The sequence below is a fragment of the Anser brachyrhynchus genome (genome assembly GCF_964034855.1).
Source record: "Anser brachyrhynchus genome assembly, chromosome: 1".
Lineage (NCBI taxonomy): Eukaryota > Metazoa > Chordata > Aves > Anseriformes > Anatidae > Anser > Anser brachyrhynchus.
In genome coordinates this window covers 80,524,272-80,540,408 of record NC_137694.1, presented here as the reverse complement: position 1 = coordinate 80,540,408, position 16,137 = coordinate 80,524,272, and the positions used below count along the sequence as shown (strand labels likewise).

The window sequence follows — 16,137 nt, the reverse complement described above, 5'->3', positions numbered from 1 at the left end:
ATCTTCTGTCCCTTTGCACCTACTATATCAAGGTCTTCCGATGTTCAACTTTAGGCCCAGAGAACATTCAATGTGGAATTCAGTTTTCCTGCCTCCCTCCTTGCAAACATCCCTCCTGTCTTCAAAAAGGAGGATCTCCAGAATGTGCCAGTCAGCATCGCCTTAGCAAAGCATGCTGATCAACCCAACTGACTGAGCTAACTGCCCATGCAAATACAGGGATAGCAATTGATGATGGATACCTTGACTTCAGCAAGTCTCTTGACATGCTCTCTCATAATTTTCTCATTGCTAGAAACATCAGAGATACAGACTGGATAAACATACAACAAGATAGGAAGAAAGTTGTCTAGACCACTTGATTCACAGAACTGAGACTGGTGGTACAAAGTCCAACTGGTCGCTGTTTACTAGTTAAAATCTAGGGTCATTAACAATCTGGATACTGGGATGGGTGTACTCCAGCCAGGCTGCAGATGATGCCAAAGCTGGGGGACCTGCTGCTGCACTGGAAGGCAGGGCTGCTGCTGTTCAGAGAGACCTAGGCAGGCTGGACACATGGGCTGACAGGGAACCTTAAGTTAAAGCCAAAAGCGAAATCCTGCACCTGTGATGTAGTAGCACCAAGCAATGGTACAGGCCTGAGCCTGACTGGTTAGAAAGTAGCTTTGTGGTAAAGGACCAAAGCTCTCAGTAGGTAACAAACTGAACATGAAGCAGCAATGTGTCTTTGCAGCACAGATAACAACTGCACAGTAGACTACATTTACCAAGAATGTAAGCAGCAGTTTGATGGATGTGACTTACTTGTGAGATGATAGCTACAGTGCTGGGTTCATTTTTGGACTTCCCCCTAAAAGAAACTGATACACACTGTTGAGTCCAGCAGAGGTCTGCGAAGCTTTCCAGGGACTTGGGGAGGAGAAGCTGAGATAACTGGATTTGTTCCAGATTAAGAAGAAAAAAAGCTGAAGTGGAAGGGGATTGTTGTCTTGAACTACCTAATGGAAGAGCATAGCAGCAATGGGGCCAGACTCTTCTCAGAAGAGCACAGTGATAGGACATGAGGCAAAAGACAAGCTGCAATACAGGAAGTAACCATTAGCTCTAAGAAATTTCCTTTATTCTTTTTTTGGCATGAAGCTGCTCAAACACAAGAGCAGGTTCTGAGAGAGGCTGTGAAATCTCCATCCATGGAGATAATCAAAACTCAACTGGACGCAGCCCTGAGCACACTGTTCTGACTGGAACCACTTTGAGCAGAAGACTGGATTAGATTTCTGGAAGTCCCTTCCAACCTGTGACTCTGCAATATTTACTACAGTAGTTTCTATAAACTAGACTTCCAAAAGAGTTAATAAAGGCAACATAATAATTACTTACAGTTTGTAGTCATTGCTGTATCGTAAGATACACACAATTATTTTGATATCAAGCAATTTTCCCTTAACCACAAGACTTTTGCTAGACTTGAGGATTTTAAAGATCCTCGTTTAAGTTAAATTTTAATTTTAAAAGCACACAAAAATACCATTACTAAAACACAAATCGAGCTTACACACTGGATTGTCCATGGAGAGGCAAACATGATGAGATCCTAAATGTCAACTGTACAACTCAGTCAAGAACTACTGGCTGGTCACGTCCACCTGCTTGAAGCTTAAACTTCTTTGCTTTTAAGTTAGATCCAGAGTTATGCCGCTTACGTTCTTGTGACTTCTTCACTGCTGAATCTTGGACAGTCTCTGAAATAGTCTGAGCATTTTCACTACTTCCTTTTGAAGCTGAAGACTCAGATGGTTTATTCTGTAAGTTATAAACAATTCTATTCAAATTCTAACGTTGGTTTTCTTTCTTAGTGTTCCCATGCAAAAGAGAAGATTATGTCTATCTCAAATCCCATTGATTGTATTATTATACAAAATAAATTGAACAGGTGCCAACCTCTTAAAATAAACTCTAATGGAAAGGTATACATATAGCAAGTTGGTACAGATATAATTACCCTGTGAACACTTTTCTTGTTTGTTGTCCCTTGTATTGTGATGCGGTGAGCCTCATTTTTCAGCAGTCCCGCTTTTGGTCCTATCTTCAGGTAGGATATTGTAGCAAATGCCGTGAAGCTGAAGTCTTCCCTGTATAAATTAAATCAGTTTTATACAGAAGGTTGAGAACAAAGTCAGGATAGAGCATGCAAGTAAAAAAACAGGACACGTATGGTAATCCTTCTGATTGATGTTCCAAACAGCAGCTTGATTCTGCCTTACCTAGCCAAGCGGATAGTCACTTAATTTAGAGTGAATCTGGTCAATGCTTAGCATAGTTTAATTTGTGGACTTTTATACGTATGCACACACACATCTCAGTCTTCTGGAATACATGCAGGAAAATGAGGAAAAAATGTAATTGGTCATCTGCTCACTCTCTCTAGAGTATAAAAAGTCAGCTGCATAAAAGGATGCAAAAAAATCTAGTCAAAAAATAAAGGGATTAAATGTTCAATTTGTGCACATTCTTGGAATTTTCTGAAACTATATGGAAAAAAAAACATATGACACAGAAAACTAGATTACACAAGAAGCACTGCTGTTATTTTCGCTATGCTTTCTTAAAATTTCTGAATACCACTCTCCACATTAGCCAGCCTGTCCTGACTTAAACTCTATATGGGCAATCCCATTTGCTTTGCTTATCCATGGCATGTAAATAATATTCAGTATAAATAGCAGACTTCTCTGGAATGAAGCTTCCTGCAGACTTCTAACTGCAGAAGACCCCAACTTTTTAAAATTGTGAGAGATGCAGTGTTTTGAGTATTCCTACATTTCTATTTTAACATTTTCATGTAGAAATACAGTAGTTTTTTTTTTTTTTTTAAATACATTAAACAGTTCTGAATACAAGACTACGGAATATATCCATTAATATTGTAGAGAAACAACATGGCAATAAAGAAAAATGACTACTAGTTGTTCAAGAAGAAAGGAGTACTGCCATACATACCTCAGATACTGCTGCAGCAGTAAATGGGCAACGATTCTCTCCAGTTCCTCTCGAGGGAGCTTTGGTGGAGTAACTTCAGCCACCCTTAATTTTGATACACCTTTCCCAGACCATGCATCAACTAACTTCAGTGGAGTGAGTTTCTCACTCATGTTTTCAGCTTGCTCAAGTATCTTGATTAGATCCCTGCAGTACCCTGTGATATCCATTTTCTCAAGTGCTACAAGTAAAAATGACATAATATTAAATTGTAAGTCATCACATATAGTTATTTAGATAGTATCCATATGTATATTAGGTGTGTATATATAAGCACTTTTACATGTATAGCTAAATCTTTCTGTATATGTATATATGTGCCATGTAATGCCAATGCTTTCAGTGTTTTTTTGTTTGTTTTTTAAACTATAACTTAACAAATGGAGCTGTAACTTTTCATCGGTCCAAGTAGGATATACTTGCAGTGAAATTTACATTTATCTTTCTACTTCGTTATTAAAACACCTGCAAGCATGTTTACAGGTTTATATTACAAATGTTTACACTACAAACCGCCAGTTATTTCAAAGAAACACTTCCAAAGCATAATATTTGTACAGTAGCTACTATATTATTCTGCAACTGGATTCATTTTCCTCACCCATAATACTTATTATGGAAAGATCAGAGGTCAAAGAAAAACTGAGGAACATACACAAGGCATTTCTTCTCTCAAAACACTAACTGACAAAATAAGAGAGAAAAAATGTCACCGTACAGATTATCTTCATAATGAATAATTATTACACAGCAGTAACACACATATCCAAGCAGAACATAACGATCATGCTTCTACTGCATGATCAGATCATGGCACAGAATTACCCCAAATACCTTCCTCCAATACTAAGAATTAACTACTGAAAAGCCAGTACTACTCCTAGGTTTCCTCAGACCTCACTTATCTGTCAAGAGACCCTGATGGTAAAGCAGCAGAACAGGACATATTTCAACTATACTTCGCTACATTGCACCTTTAAGTCTTGGGTACAAGCCAGATCCATACTTTCTTCAACCTCTGAGGCAGGTATAAATTTCACCTATGCCTTGATTTTGCCGAACAACTTTATTATATAAATAGAACTTTATAATGCAAAAAAAGTTAAACATCTTTGTTTTGTCCACTTTACCTCCAAAAAGTATACAAGAAAAAAGAAAGTGTAATTCCCCAGGATGCCTGTGGGCAAAACGGAAGAACTTGTGTTCGATAATTGCATTCTACTGAAATCATCCTCTTCTACCATGCAGACTGGTTTGTTTCAGCTCCTCTCCCAAATTCCATGCATATCCGGCCCATATGCCTTCCCTCTTATAATCCTAACTTTCTTCTAAAGGAAGAGCACATGCCAGACAGATGTTGTGCTGTTAGAGCTAGCACACAGAAAAATCCTGAATTAGTGTGCTCAGTGCACACAAGCATCACATGCACACTCCTGACAAATGCAGGACTCATGAGCACGCAGCACTGAAATCCTTTGATATTTTACTGCTAAGTCTGAAAGATACCAAGTGTTTGGCATCATGCAAAAAGCCAGCCTAGGAGGTATCCTGCTAAACACCCTGTATTTAGCAACACTAAATCACTGTAAACTGATGTTCATGACAGAAGTTGCACCTTGGAAACAGGCAGTATCTTAAACATGCTTTACAGAAGTTGCTTACAGTTGGTTTAAACTAGATTATTTTTAAGCTAACCTTTTCCATGTTCTCTCTCCTTGTTTGTAAAAACAATTTACTTACAGTTTTCTCTGCAGCAGTTATCACACATTCTGTTGCAGTGTGCAGAATCCCATACTTCATCAAAATGATGGGCTATGAGGACCCGGCGACACCTGAAAGAATGGAATAGCAAGGAGGGGCTATGGAAGATAAATTTACACACCTGTGTTACGAATCATGAAAATGGCAAAAGTTCCTCTGGTTAAGCTTGTATCTCAAAACCAGCATAAAGAATTGTCTCAGGAAAATCAGAAGACAAATACTGCAACATAGTATCCCTGTCAATCATGCTAACAGGAGTAATCAATAGCTTTCAGTAATAGTAAATACTGCACTGGGGACAGTTCTGTTAAAGCAGAAAAATAAGTATGATCTGCAATTCCAGTAGAATGAAAAAAATTTTCATAACATAAACTGATTCTTAGAATGAGACCAACAAAGGCTGCGTTGAATGCATGAATGATCTATAACACAGAAGTGTTTTCCATGACGTATTCAATACAGCTCAGTATAGCAGATAAACCATTAAACACATCTGGATTCCTCTGTAGCCATCAAACACTGTTACCTTAGAGTAAAAAACACAGTGTTCCAGTACTTGCTCTGAATGGGATTTGAAATCCAAACGCTGTTTGTTGACAGATATTTTATGTCAATGTAACAGCTTCCAGACCATTATCGTGAAGCTGACAAGCAACGTATCAACATTCAGTTATGTGTAAGAGTACACATAGTAGGCAGCCAAACTACAAACCCCAAACTCAAGACTCTGTTACAAAGGCAGTGTTTCTACACTGTGCTGTTTGTTTGTTGTTAAATAGCCTTAAAAACAAACTACAAAATTAGCCTATTTAAAACCTAAGCAACCTAGCCACTATAGTAACTTACTTGCTTGCATTCTGGCAGTAAGACACCATATCGTACAGCTTCTCTTGCCCTACATTTTCCATCACTACCATTGAGCTGATTCTGAATATATCTCCAAAACCATAATACAAAATGCAGTCAGCTTTTTGGTCATCCCTACCTGAAATGCATTAAAACAAACACAAAACGTAGAGTTTAAGCATCTTCTGGTACAAATTCCACTCTTATCTGCATTGGCTTCTGCAGCCCCCATAGAGTACACCAATGTAATAGACTATCAAGCATAATAAATCAGCCAACAGAACATAGCATGATACAGACTAGAAAGAAAATATATTTAGAACAGTCTTCTACAACTACAGAATCAAGCAAACTAAAAATAGTACACAAAGATTCAGATTCTTAAACAACTAAAATACAATATTACTGTGACACTGAAAATCAATGCAACCACCACTTCCTCACCCTACATCTCTTGGAAAATTCTATCCAAATATATATTGAAGCCTAATTCATACTTGATTAAAAGACACTGTGACCTTCAAATATCTCATTATGTATTCATGATAACAAATGAAGAGAGAATTATTTATGATTTGACAAATTACTCAATTTAAAACTAACTGTGCCTTCTATAGCTGAACTTGGATCATCTCTTCCTTCCTGTTGGCCACCCCTCCTGATGATGTGATGGGTGCCCTCCTAATGTTTGCAAGATCCAGAGAGCTGAGAAGGCCTGAAGAACGAACACTTTCTAGAAGTTTAACATAAAACAGAAAGGAACTACTTCACTTGGATAGGTAGTTGGAGGAAAAAGGCAAGTTTCATAAGCTAAGTGATACGTTCAGGCAGGTGAACAGGAGTGCTTAATGACCCTCCACCCCCTGCAGAAGAATCCCATTTAAATAAAATTATGTAAAAAGGAAGCAGATAAAAGCTTGTTGAAATCACCCTAAGTTGATAAACACTGTGAAATAACTATTTAGCACCTGTAAGACCCCTGCCTCACCTATTTCTATACTTCCTGTTACGTCCAGCACTATCTAAAAGTAACCAGATTCTAGTGCAAGCATATACAAACTCCCAAAAACTTTGACAGCTTTTATATTTCTTCAGCCAACATTGAAGCCAAGTTCTATCATAGAAGCACAGTTAACATCTCAACCAATTGCCCTTCTTGGTCCTTACAAGGCTTTCTTTCACATATCTGTCTTTGAAAAAATAAGAGTGAGCACAAGCTAAAAAAAAAAAAACCAAAAACCGAACATCCAACAACAAAAAACACAATTTTTTTTTAAAGCTACACCAGCTGTTTAGTGCTGCTATACACTGGTCAACCCTTAAAATTCTAACCCTCAGGCTCCCCATCCCACTTGTATTTCTGTGGCCAGTAAAATTCAGAGAGATCATACACCATCTACAGAAAATCTGAGCAGATTATGCATCCCAGTTGCTATGCAAAGAAAACAATATCCTTTCTGTGACAAATCTAATCAATGTCACATCAGGGAATTATTCTGGTATGCCACAGATGCCACAAAAATCAAGTAATCCCAAAAAATGCTGAGTAATGGGCTAGATATTCAGTTATTTTTGCTACACTACAGTGCAGAGGCCTCAGATCATGAATGGTTTTTGTATCTGCTTTAAAGACTAAGTAGAGGCACAGTGGAGTTATACACTTTGTAGCCCAACTCACAGACATGCACATGTATCTGAAATGAAAGAACAATTTTACTGGTTAAATAGATGTCAGCTGATGCTTTGCAAATGCTGTTTACTACAATACCTGCACGTCCGCTCTCTTGGTAGTAGTTCTCCATTGACTTGCTCATGGAATGATGAATTACAAACCTCACATCAGGTTTATCAATTCCCATGCCAAAAGCAACAGTTGCCACTACAACCTGAAATAAGATTAAGAAACCATCAAGGTACTAAAACACAATTTGTTTAAATGAGACAGAAGTCTGTGAAAAGTATCTACTTAACCTGGATTTGATTTGCTGCCCATCCTTTATGAACTTTGGTCTTATATTTAGCATCCATATTTGCATGGTATGTCCCTGCCTTGATTCCCAGTTTCTGCAAACTCATAGTAACTTGCTCAGAGTCCTTCTGAGAAAAGCAGTACACTATTCCTGCACAAAAGTGAAAGACGCCTTATTGTATGTCTTCAAAAATATTAAAAAACAACGACAACAAAACAATCCCCAATACTTAAGGAGAAAAAAAAATTAAATAAAAATTAGTAAGTGGTCCTCATGCCTATTCAACATCTGGTATTGGTAGCCATGAATGGAATTTAAATAATCAATTTGAAAAAGACAAAATAGGCAAAAGGTAATATTCAAGTCCTCCTAACAGGCTTCCTACACTATGCAAAAAGTGGCTTACTTATCTTTTAGGGTTTTCTCCTACTGCAGAGAAAAAGAGTTCAGTCTCCAGCTTTGGCTTGTAGACTGAAGAGAAAATATGGATGCCAATCTGCATAATCATGGCAGTATTCTATCAATGTTCAAGGTAGACAATGCTTGTTAGTGCTTATGTAAAGTGGTCCCTTTATTAAAGGGTTCCATCATGTCCCTCATGACATCTGAGATCTCACGTGAGATGTTTCAGATGAACTTCATGCGTTTTCAGTTAAATCAACTTTTTGTCATTAGTCAGTTTGGGCTGTCTACAATTACACACAAAGCCATGCAGTTTGTAATAATTTCAGTGCAGTTCTGTACACAGGGAGCTGCCCATTACAGCCACAGAGTTCTACAGCAGAGACAGGGACTGACTGCTGCTCCAGAAAACTGGGTCCTGTTGCCTTTGTAATATGACTGCCCTCTTGATTTGCAGTACATAATTCTACTGGTTGCATAAAGTCCAGCTTTTACAGTTCTACATTCATCACAGAAGCACAATTCACCCCATCATCCATCCATCCCGGGCACTGAGTAATACATTAATTTTATGATCACATATGAAAAAGAACTGTTAAAGGTATTAACTACACTAACACAGATACTATATGGGAATGAAGTAAGAACATACAGAAGTTTTTTGAGATTTGTTTTTACTGTCTTAAAAATTGCTATTATTCTTACCTATGTAAACATTGTCCTACATAAGTCAACATTATATTTAAATACTTCAGAAGATACAAGTAAAGAATGAAAAGATTAATTACTCAAGGTAGGGATCTTACTAAGTTTCATCTCTTTTAACGTTGACTGTTCAATGTAAGGTGAAAGTGGAATTTCTCTATATGTTTCTCCGTATGTTTCTATATGATCATTTGAAGTCATTCCTATAATGCTGAAGATTATAAATAATAACATGCTTTTACACTGTTTACCTGAGAGCCCTTTGTATCTTCCATTAATGACCTTAACAATGTCCTCAATGAAATCTTCATTACTTGAAGGTTTATGCCGAACCTCAGAGGAAAATACACACGTGTCAGAGAGTTCTTCAAGTTGGTAAACAATCTGTCAAACAATTCTATCACCCTACTTCTCCCAGTACAATAAATACAACTGCTCTGTCATTTAACCAAAATTACCATACTTTAAAAGCCCACAAATTTTCCCACAAAGAACAATGAAAGAAGATACAGCCAGACTGAAAATACAGTACAACACAATAATTCACACATTTTTGCAATGATATGACATACTTTCCAATAAGTTGCAGCAGTCTGAGCCTGCTGCCCTCCTCTCCCCTGTACACAGCCCTGTCTGTGAAGCCTTGCTCACAGAGAACTGGGCAGCCCACATTCCTATGCAGATGATTGCAAGTTCAGATCAAGTCATTAAACAACACCGTCATTAAGTTGCAAGCTATATATTATGAAAATGGGTAATTGGCAATCTATCCTGAAATTCATCAGCTGCAACTTACAGAAGATAACATGACTGTGATACAGTTCAACAAACAGGTAATAAGAACATACCTCATAGTAAAGATTGGGCCGGTTGAAAGATGCAGTAAAAGTAATGCATTTCTGAACATGCAAAATTGTCTGAGCATCCTTTAAAACATGATTTGTAGCAGTTGCAGTTAACCCAATCAAGGGAGCATTGGGAAACTGTCTTTTCAAGATACCAAGGGACTTGTAGTCTAAGCAAGAATACAAAAAGGGGAAAGGAAAATGTCTTATCCCACAGATCCAAAGTTTAAAAAAAAGATATTCATCTTGATAGTATTATATGGGATAATAATGCAATAAATGTTGCTGATATTACTATTACTGCTAGTTACCACAGAGCTAATTTATATATCCAACTGAAGTAATAAGAAGGTTGTACTTAACAAAATGATTACCTTCTCTTCTAATTGAATTTTATAGAAGTCACAATTCAAAAGGCAAAACATTGAAATAGAACTTCTTAAAAATTATAAAAATTTAAGTCGCATTGCATTAACCAACATTCAGATTATTTTGCAAGTCTGTTTTTAAGAAGAGGGTTGTTTTTTTTTTTTTGTAAATACAGCTTTGATAAGAAACAAGCAATGTGGAATTTGAAAAAAATACTGAATAAAGACTATACTAAGGAAATATTTTAAAAGGCTCAGTGCTGACAATGACTTGTTGCCTCCAAACAGAAATGCAGCCAGAGATACATATCTAAATTCCACATTGCCTGTTTCACTTGCACCAGCTCTTTGCTCAGACACCTTTTTTTTTTAAAAAAAATCAAAACTGCAAAGGTTGACTTCACAGTTATTTTTGCACCAAATCAAAGTTTTTCTTTTAAAGGCAAAGAGACAGTAAGTTAGTTTTCTACAACTGACAAGTTAAGAAACAATCTGAAGCACCTTTTCTTTCCCCGAAAATCAAGGGCATTTATTTCAAACTGCTTTAGAAGCAATTAAAATATATCACATGAATTTCCAAAACATTATCATCACCTCTAATGCAGATATCTTATCAGATTATGAGCCTTGGCATCCTAGAATGAAATTCGTTACCTCATCCAGAGTGCCAAAAGAGTTGTATAAAAAATTACCCATTTTTTTCCTGTAGCAGATTAAAGATGACTGTACTGGCTATATTACAGGAGGCAGCCGAAAACAGTTTCATTAGCAGCTTTTCAGGATATTGACAGCAGAATGTATAATGAAATTGCTGCAACTTGCATGAACTTAGCTCCTGGACAAGGACAGAGCCATTTGCGAATTAAAAGTCCATGAGCTAACACAGATTCTTGCCATACCTAAGTATGGAAGTACTTATTTAACAAGTGAAGAAAGAACTTGGCTTTATTCCAGGCCTAACTTAGTATTTATTGATGCCTGAATAACACTGCATACTGGATTACTAATGAGCATACCAGGCCTGAAGTCATGGCCCCACTGGCTACAACAGTGGACCTCATCTACAGCAATGTGAGCAAGACACCCCGCTTGGTAAGCTTTCTCTAGCTTTGACATGAACATTTTGCTTTTTGCAATCTTCTCCGGGGTCACATAAATGAGCTTCAGTTGTGAATTTCTGTTTAGCATTTCAGTATGAACCCACTTCACGTGTTCCTGTTCAAAACAAAAGGAGAAATCAAAGGCGAACAAACTAGAGCAACACACTGAAGTTGCTTACTGCTAAGATTCTTAAGAGGTTATTAACAATTCAAAGGGGGGTGATTAACACAGACTGATAAACTGTTACATAGTATTTACTGCTACTGTAAGTCTTTGCAGCTGATCACTACATATAAAACATTCATTTTTATACTTGGAAAATTTGTTGCAGGACCTTGAAATAGCAAACTATTGAAAGTTTGTCTTTGTTTAAGCGTGTACTATCTGCATTTTCCCATTAAGCTATAACATACTAAACAAACCTGTGGTACTACAAGTACCAACCGTAACTTCTATTACTGAATTTTCAAGGTGCTCTACCTCAAAGCTCACTCTAAGTTTGGCAAGTTGCATCAGGCCACTTCCCTACCAAACACACTCTCATGTGCAATTTAATGACTACGGCCTCCTGTCAATCAAGAAAAAAAATATTTCACTATGAAAAGCAATTGACTAATAACAGACCGGGAAATACATTGCTTGCTGGTCTCAGGATCAGTTTACCATCCCAAAGTAAGATAAGTAAAAGCCTGCATTCCTCACCATGTCACTACTAGATAATAATAATCACCTCCTCCAACCTTCTTTCAAATCTAGAAACTGAGTAAAAACAGAATAAACACCAAACAAAGGTAGCTCACATCCTTTAAATAGCCCCATTAAATCTATTTATTCCCTGAAAGATGTTAGCTTAAATGTGTTCTTGTTATTAAAACAAGAAAACAAGAAATTTCCATGAGCCAGCAGTGTGCCCTGGTGGCCAAGAAGGCCAACAGCATCCTGCCATGCATAAAAAGGAGCGTGGCCAAGGGAGATGATCCTCCGCCTCTACTCTGCCCTGGTCAGGCCTCACCTGGAGTACTGTGTCCAGTTATGGGCTCCCTGGCACAAAAAAGACAGGGATCTTCGGGAAAGAGTCCAGCAGAGGGCAACAAAGATAATATAGGGAAGATGGCTCCAGGCCCTGTGAGGAAAGACTGAGAGACCTGGGTCTGTTCAGCCTTGAGAAGAGAAGACTGAGAGGAGATCTTATTAATGTTTACAAATATCTTAACTGTGGGAGACAGAGGGATATGGCCAACCTCCTTCCAGTGGTTTGTGGGAATAGGACAAGGGGCAATGGTCAAAAAATGGAGCACAGGAAGTTCCACACCAACATGAGAAAGAACTTCTTCACGGTGAGGGTGACAGCACTGGAACAGGCTGCCCAGGGAGGTTGTGGAGTCTCCTTCTCTGGAGATATTCAAGGCCCGTCTGGACACCTACCTGGGCAACCTGCTCTAGGGAACCTACTTTGGCAGGGGGGTTGGACCCGATGATCTCTCGAGGTCCCTTCCAACCCCTACAACTCTGTGATTCTGTAATGCTAAACTCGATCATGTTATCCATACCACAGCATATATCTGGCAAGATACTGTTGACAGAATGGCATTAGCTGCTAAAACCATGCCATTCATTCAGCATTCATAAATAACAAGAACAGAGGCAAGACACCAGCATGTATTTCATAAAAAGGCATCAAAATTGGGCAGTTAATCATACCTTACTGCTTGAAGCATTTAATAAAGTTGCAGAAATGCCAAGCTGTTCCAGAACCATAAGCTGATCTTCCATAAGTGATATCAAAGGACATATAACGAGTGTGAAACCTGTAACAATAAATTATTTGTGGCATCTGAAGCATTGTTTGAATGTTGTCATCTCAAATACATTTAAAAACAAGCAAATGAAAAAAACTATTACATCAATCCTGTTCTGTAAGAACTGCGCAACAGGAGCTTAAACTTCACGCTTACTAGCGGATTCCTCTCCTAGACAGATAAGAGAGCGATAGGTCACATACGGATATATTCGATCAACTGCCTTTGACATGAACGTTCTCTTAGAATCCAGACCACAAAAAATTGTGCTGCAACAAAGTATAAGAACTAATATACAAAGCAAAGCAAGTTAGATTCACAGCTGTGTCGTGAGGTAACACATAACTAAGCAATGCTAGGTATTGGTAGGTTAGATCTTTCCAAGCAACTGATGGGTTATTTTTCAAAAAAAAAAAAAAAATAAAGTTTGAAAACTACAACTGAATACTTGTTTTTACAAATGAATATACAGAGTGTCTCCCAAATAATCTGGATCTAAAACTTCAGAATGGAACAGAAAAATAACAGGTATCCATACTTCAATAATTTACAAGCTGTATATAGAATTAAGAGGCAAAGAAAAAACTAATGACAAAGTGTTATGTTTTTAAACACTAGGGAAACTTTTTAAAGTAATGACAGGAACCTAAATAAATTATTTAAATTTAAATCACATCTAAATGGCACATCTGTTTTAAAGGTGCTATTGCTCCTTAAAATAAATTTAAAAAAAAAAAAAAAGAACAAAACAAGTATTTCCAGTAAATCTCTCCCTCAAATCTTCATTCTTTCCCTCACCCCCATATATTGTTATATCAGACTCCAACGTCACATGCATTCTTCAAATAGCTACAGAAGAGAGTAACTACAATATATAAACAATTTGATGTTTCCTCCCTTTACATACCATCAGAACAGACAGCTGGTAACTGATAACAAAGGCTCTTTCCACCACCTGTAGGCATGACAAGAAATACATCCTTTCCTGCCATTACAGCATTTACTGTTTCAAGTTGCAAGGACCTGAACTTCTGGAGTTTAAACTTGCTCTGCAGTGCAGTTTTTATCTTCTCATACCATGGAAAATCTGTTAAGAAAAAAAAAATGCATTTTATAATTACTTTCTTAAAACATATGGAACGGTAATTTACATATACAATAACGAGATCTGAAAGTGATATAATTTCAAATATGTGAAAGTTTTCAAAGATTCAATAAGGGCACACACAAACTGAGTCTGTATAAACTGATTTCTAGAAATTATACCTTTGGAAACCCTATGAAAATGTAAACACAATCTACCTCCAGACTAAAAGCTTTCATGCATGTAAATGTGAACTAATACTAAGAACTCATAAGTACATGAAGGACTTTAAAATGCTAACGATCTAGTCAATTGACTAGTTGAAAATTAAATGGAAATGAGAAACTCACTCTGAAAATAATAAAAAAAAAAGACAAAAACTCCTACAGCAGCCTTACTATTAAATTGCCCAAATGCTTCGTTCACACAAATGCAGCAATTACAAAGAGAATAATGAAGGCAGGGTTATCACTTGTTCCATATATTCCAGAGATAATAAGCATTAAAAAAAAAAGGGGGGGAGGGCAATCACCCAAAATAATAATGTGTTTATAACAGTTTTATTCTTTTTCCCTAAGAAGAGTTACAGACTGCACCATTTTAAGAGATAATACTTTCAAAACTTGAATTTCAGATGCACCAGGATGCATATTAACCATTTTCTTATTAATAAAATAAAGCTACAGAAAAACTGTGGGAATTCCAGTCCCCACTGCAAGCAATGCAAGAATTAACTCTGGGACCTGAGGCGGCATAGCTTCCTAATTTACAGAGATCACAGCTAAGTTCCAAAGTTCTCTGAAAACAAGAAAAGCTTCCCAATGATTTCAGCAAGCTTTATACTGAGACCAAATTTAGCTGTACTTCTTATTCTATATGTAAATATGCAGCATCTGATTAAAAAGGTGTTAGGTTTTTAAGCTTAGAAGGAGAGAACAAGGCACAAAGACACCCAAAACATATCAATTTCTTCAAAAGCAGTGATTTGCAATTATGAAGTATCAATATGCGCCTAATGTTTTACCAGACTTGGACAAATATGGGTTAGGCTACAAAATCAATTTCATTTAAAAACAAAACAAACAAAACAAAAAACAAAACAAAACAAAAACCAAACCAACCAAACAAAAAAACCCACCAAAGCTATATACAATAGATACAGACAGGAACTAACAATGCACTTCCAAATTACACGTGAAGTAAAAGAGGAGGAAAATAATAAAAAGATCTAAATTGAATTTGCCAGGAATAACACAGTCGAGACCCATCAGCTATCTAGGACTTCAGTTAATATTTAATTTTAAAGATGGAACTTCCAAAAGAAGAGCAGCCCTCACACCACCATGGGACACTTGTAAGTTGGACCAACTCTACTGTAATAATGCATGCTACATGACTTTCAGCAGTCAGCATCCATGACTTTCAGCAGTCAGCATCCATCTGATTTGCATCATTAGGTAAAATGGTGGGGCTAAATAACCCACAGGAGAAACCACCCATTGAAGCAAGAAAAAACAGAGAGACAGTGCAAAGTATCTTCAGGAGTGCAAGACTTATTAACAAATCCTGAAAATATCCAGACTAATTATTCCGTGATTATTTTTGATCTAAAAATAAGTATTGCAATACATGCAGATTTGCTCTTGGATTCTTTTAGCAACTCCAATCAAGCTGTGACTTTGCAACAAGAAAAGAATAAAAGTAGTTATAACAGGCCATTCTTGTCATAATTCTGTCCATAAGAACTCAGATTAGTATTAAGGAATGTCCAGGGAGGTAAGTACAAATATTAACCCATGTAATTAAGATGGCAGGCCCCTCAGCTGAACAAAATGAAATGGAACAATATCATTATCCAAACAAAACTCTGTATGAACACATTTTTCCCATACTGAATTAGATTACCTCTGTGCCAGAATATTTGAATTTGACTGTCCAAACCTTTTTTGTTCCACGCTTCAGCTGAGGTTTCGGTTTCTTTACTTCCCCCTGCCTCCAAGTCTCCTGAGGACTTCTTTATCAGCCCTTTTAACATTGTCTTCTTCTGAATGAGTTCTTGCTGTTTATCCAGAAGCTCCTGAATCTGCATCTCCACTGCCTGCAGCTCATTTTCAATGGAAAGCAATTCCTCCTCTAGCACTGAAGAGAAAACAGGATGAAGGCAAAATAGTGACTATTAATCACAGTTTTGAAGGGCATTGTATTTCACGTGTT

The 16,137-nt window shown here is 37.2% G+C and overlaps 1 protein-coding gene across 6 annotated transcripts in view; it reads right to left on the bottom strand.

The window, feature by feature from the left end:
- RECQL (RecQ like helicase) overlaps positions 1 to 16,137 on the bottom strand; it is a 22,249-nt gene that overhangs the window by 2,133 nt on the left and 3,979 nt on the right. For 4 of the 6 annotated variants that reach the window (XM_080569361.1, XM_080569363.1, XM_080569362.1 and 1 more), the window contains 13 exons: positions 15,829 to 16,062; positions 13,747 to 13,926; positions 12,742 to 12,848; positions 10,956 to 11,154; positions 9,575 to 9,741; positions 8,978 to 9,059; positions 7,621 to 7,769; positions 7,418 to 7,535; positions 5,650 to 5,788; positions 4,783 to 4,874; positions 3,004 to 3,223; positions 2,006 to 2,135; positions 1,105 to 1,806 (listed from right to left, as the gene is read on the bottom strand). In XM_080569361.1, the coding sequence (XP_080425487.1) occupies positions 1,618 to 1,806; positions 2,006 to 2,135; positions 3,004 to 3,223; positions 4,783 to 4,874; positions 5,650 to 5,788; positions 7,418 to 7,535; positions 7,621 to 7,769; positions 8,978 to 9,059; positions 9,575 to 9,741; positions 10,956 to 11,154; positions 12,742 to 12,848; positions 13,747 to 13,926; positions 15,829 to 16,062 (2,006 nt within the window). In that variant the 3' untranslated portion in view covers positions 1,105 to 1,617. Of the gene's footprint in view, positions 1 to 1,104; positions 1,807 to 2,005; positions 2,136 to 3,003; positions 3,224 to 4,782; positions 4,875 to 5,649; positions 5,789 to 7,417; positions 7,536 to 7,620; positions 7,770 to 8,977; positions 9,060 to 9,574; positions 9,742 to 10,955; positions 11,155 to 12,741; positions 12,849 to 13,746; positions 13,927 to 15,828; positions 16,063 to 16,137 lie in introns of those variants that run through there. The other 2 variants (XR_013942419.1, XM_080569364.1) reach the window with 2 other exon arrangements.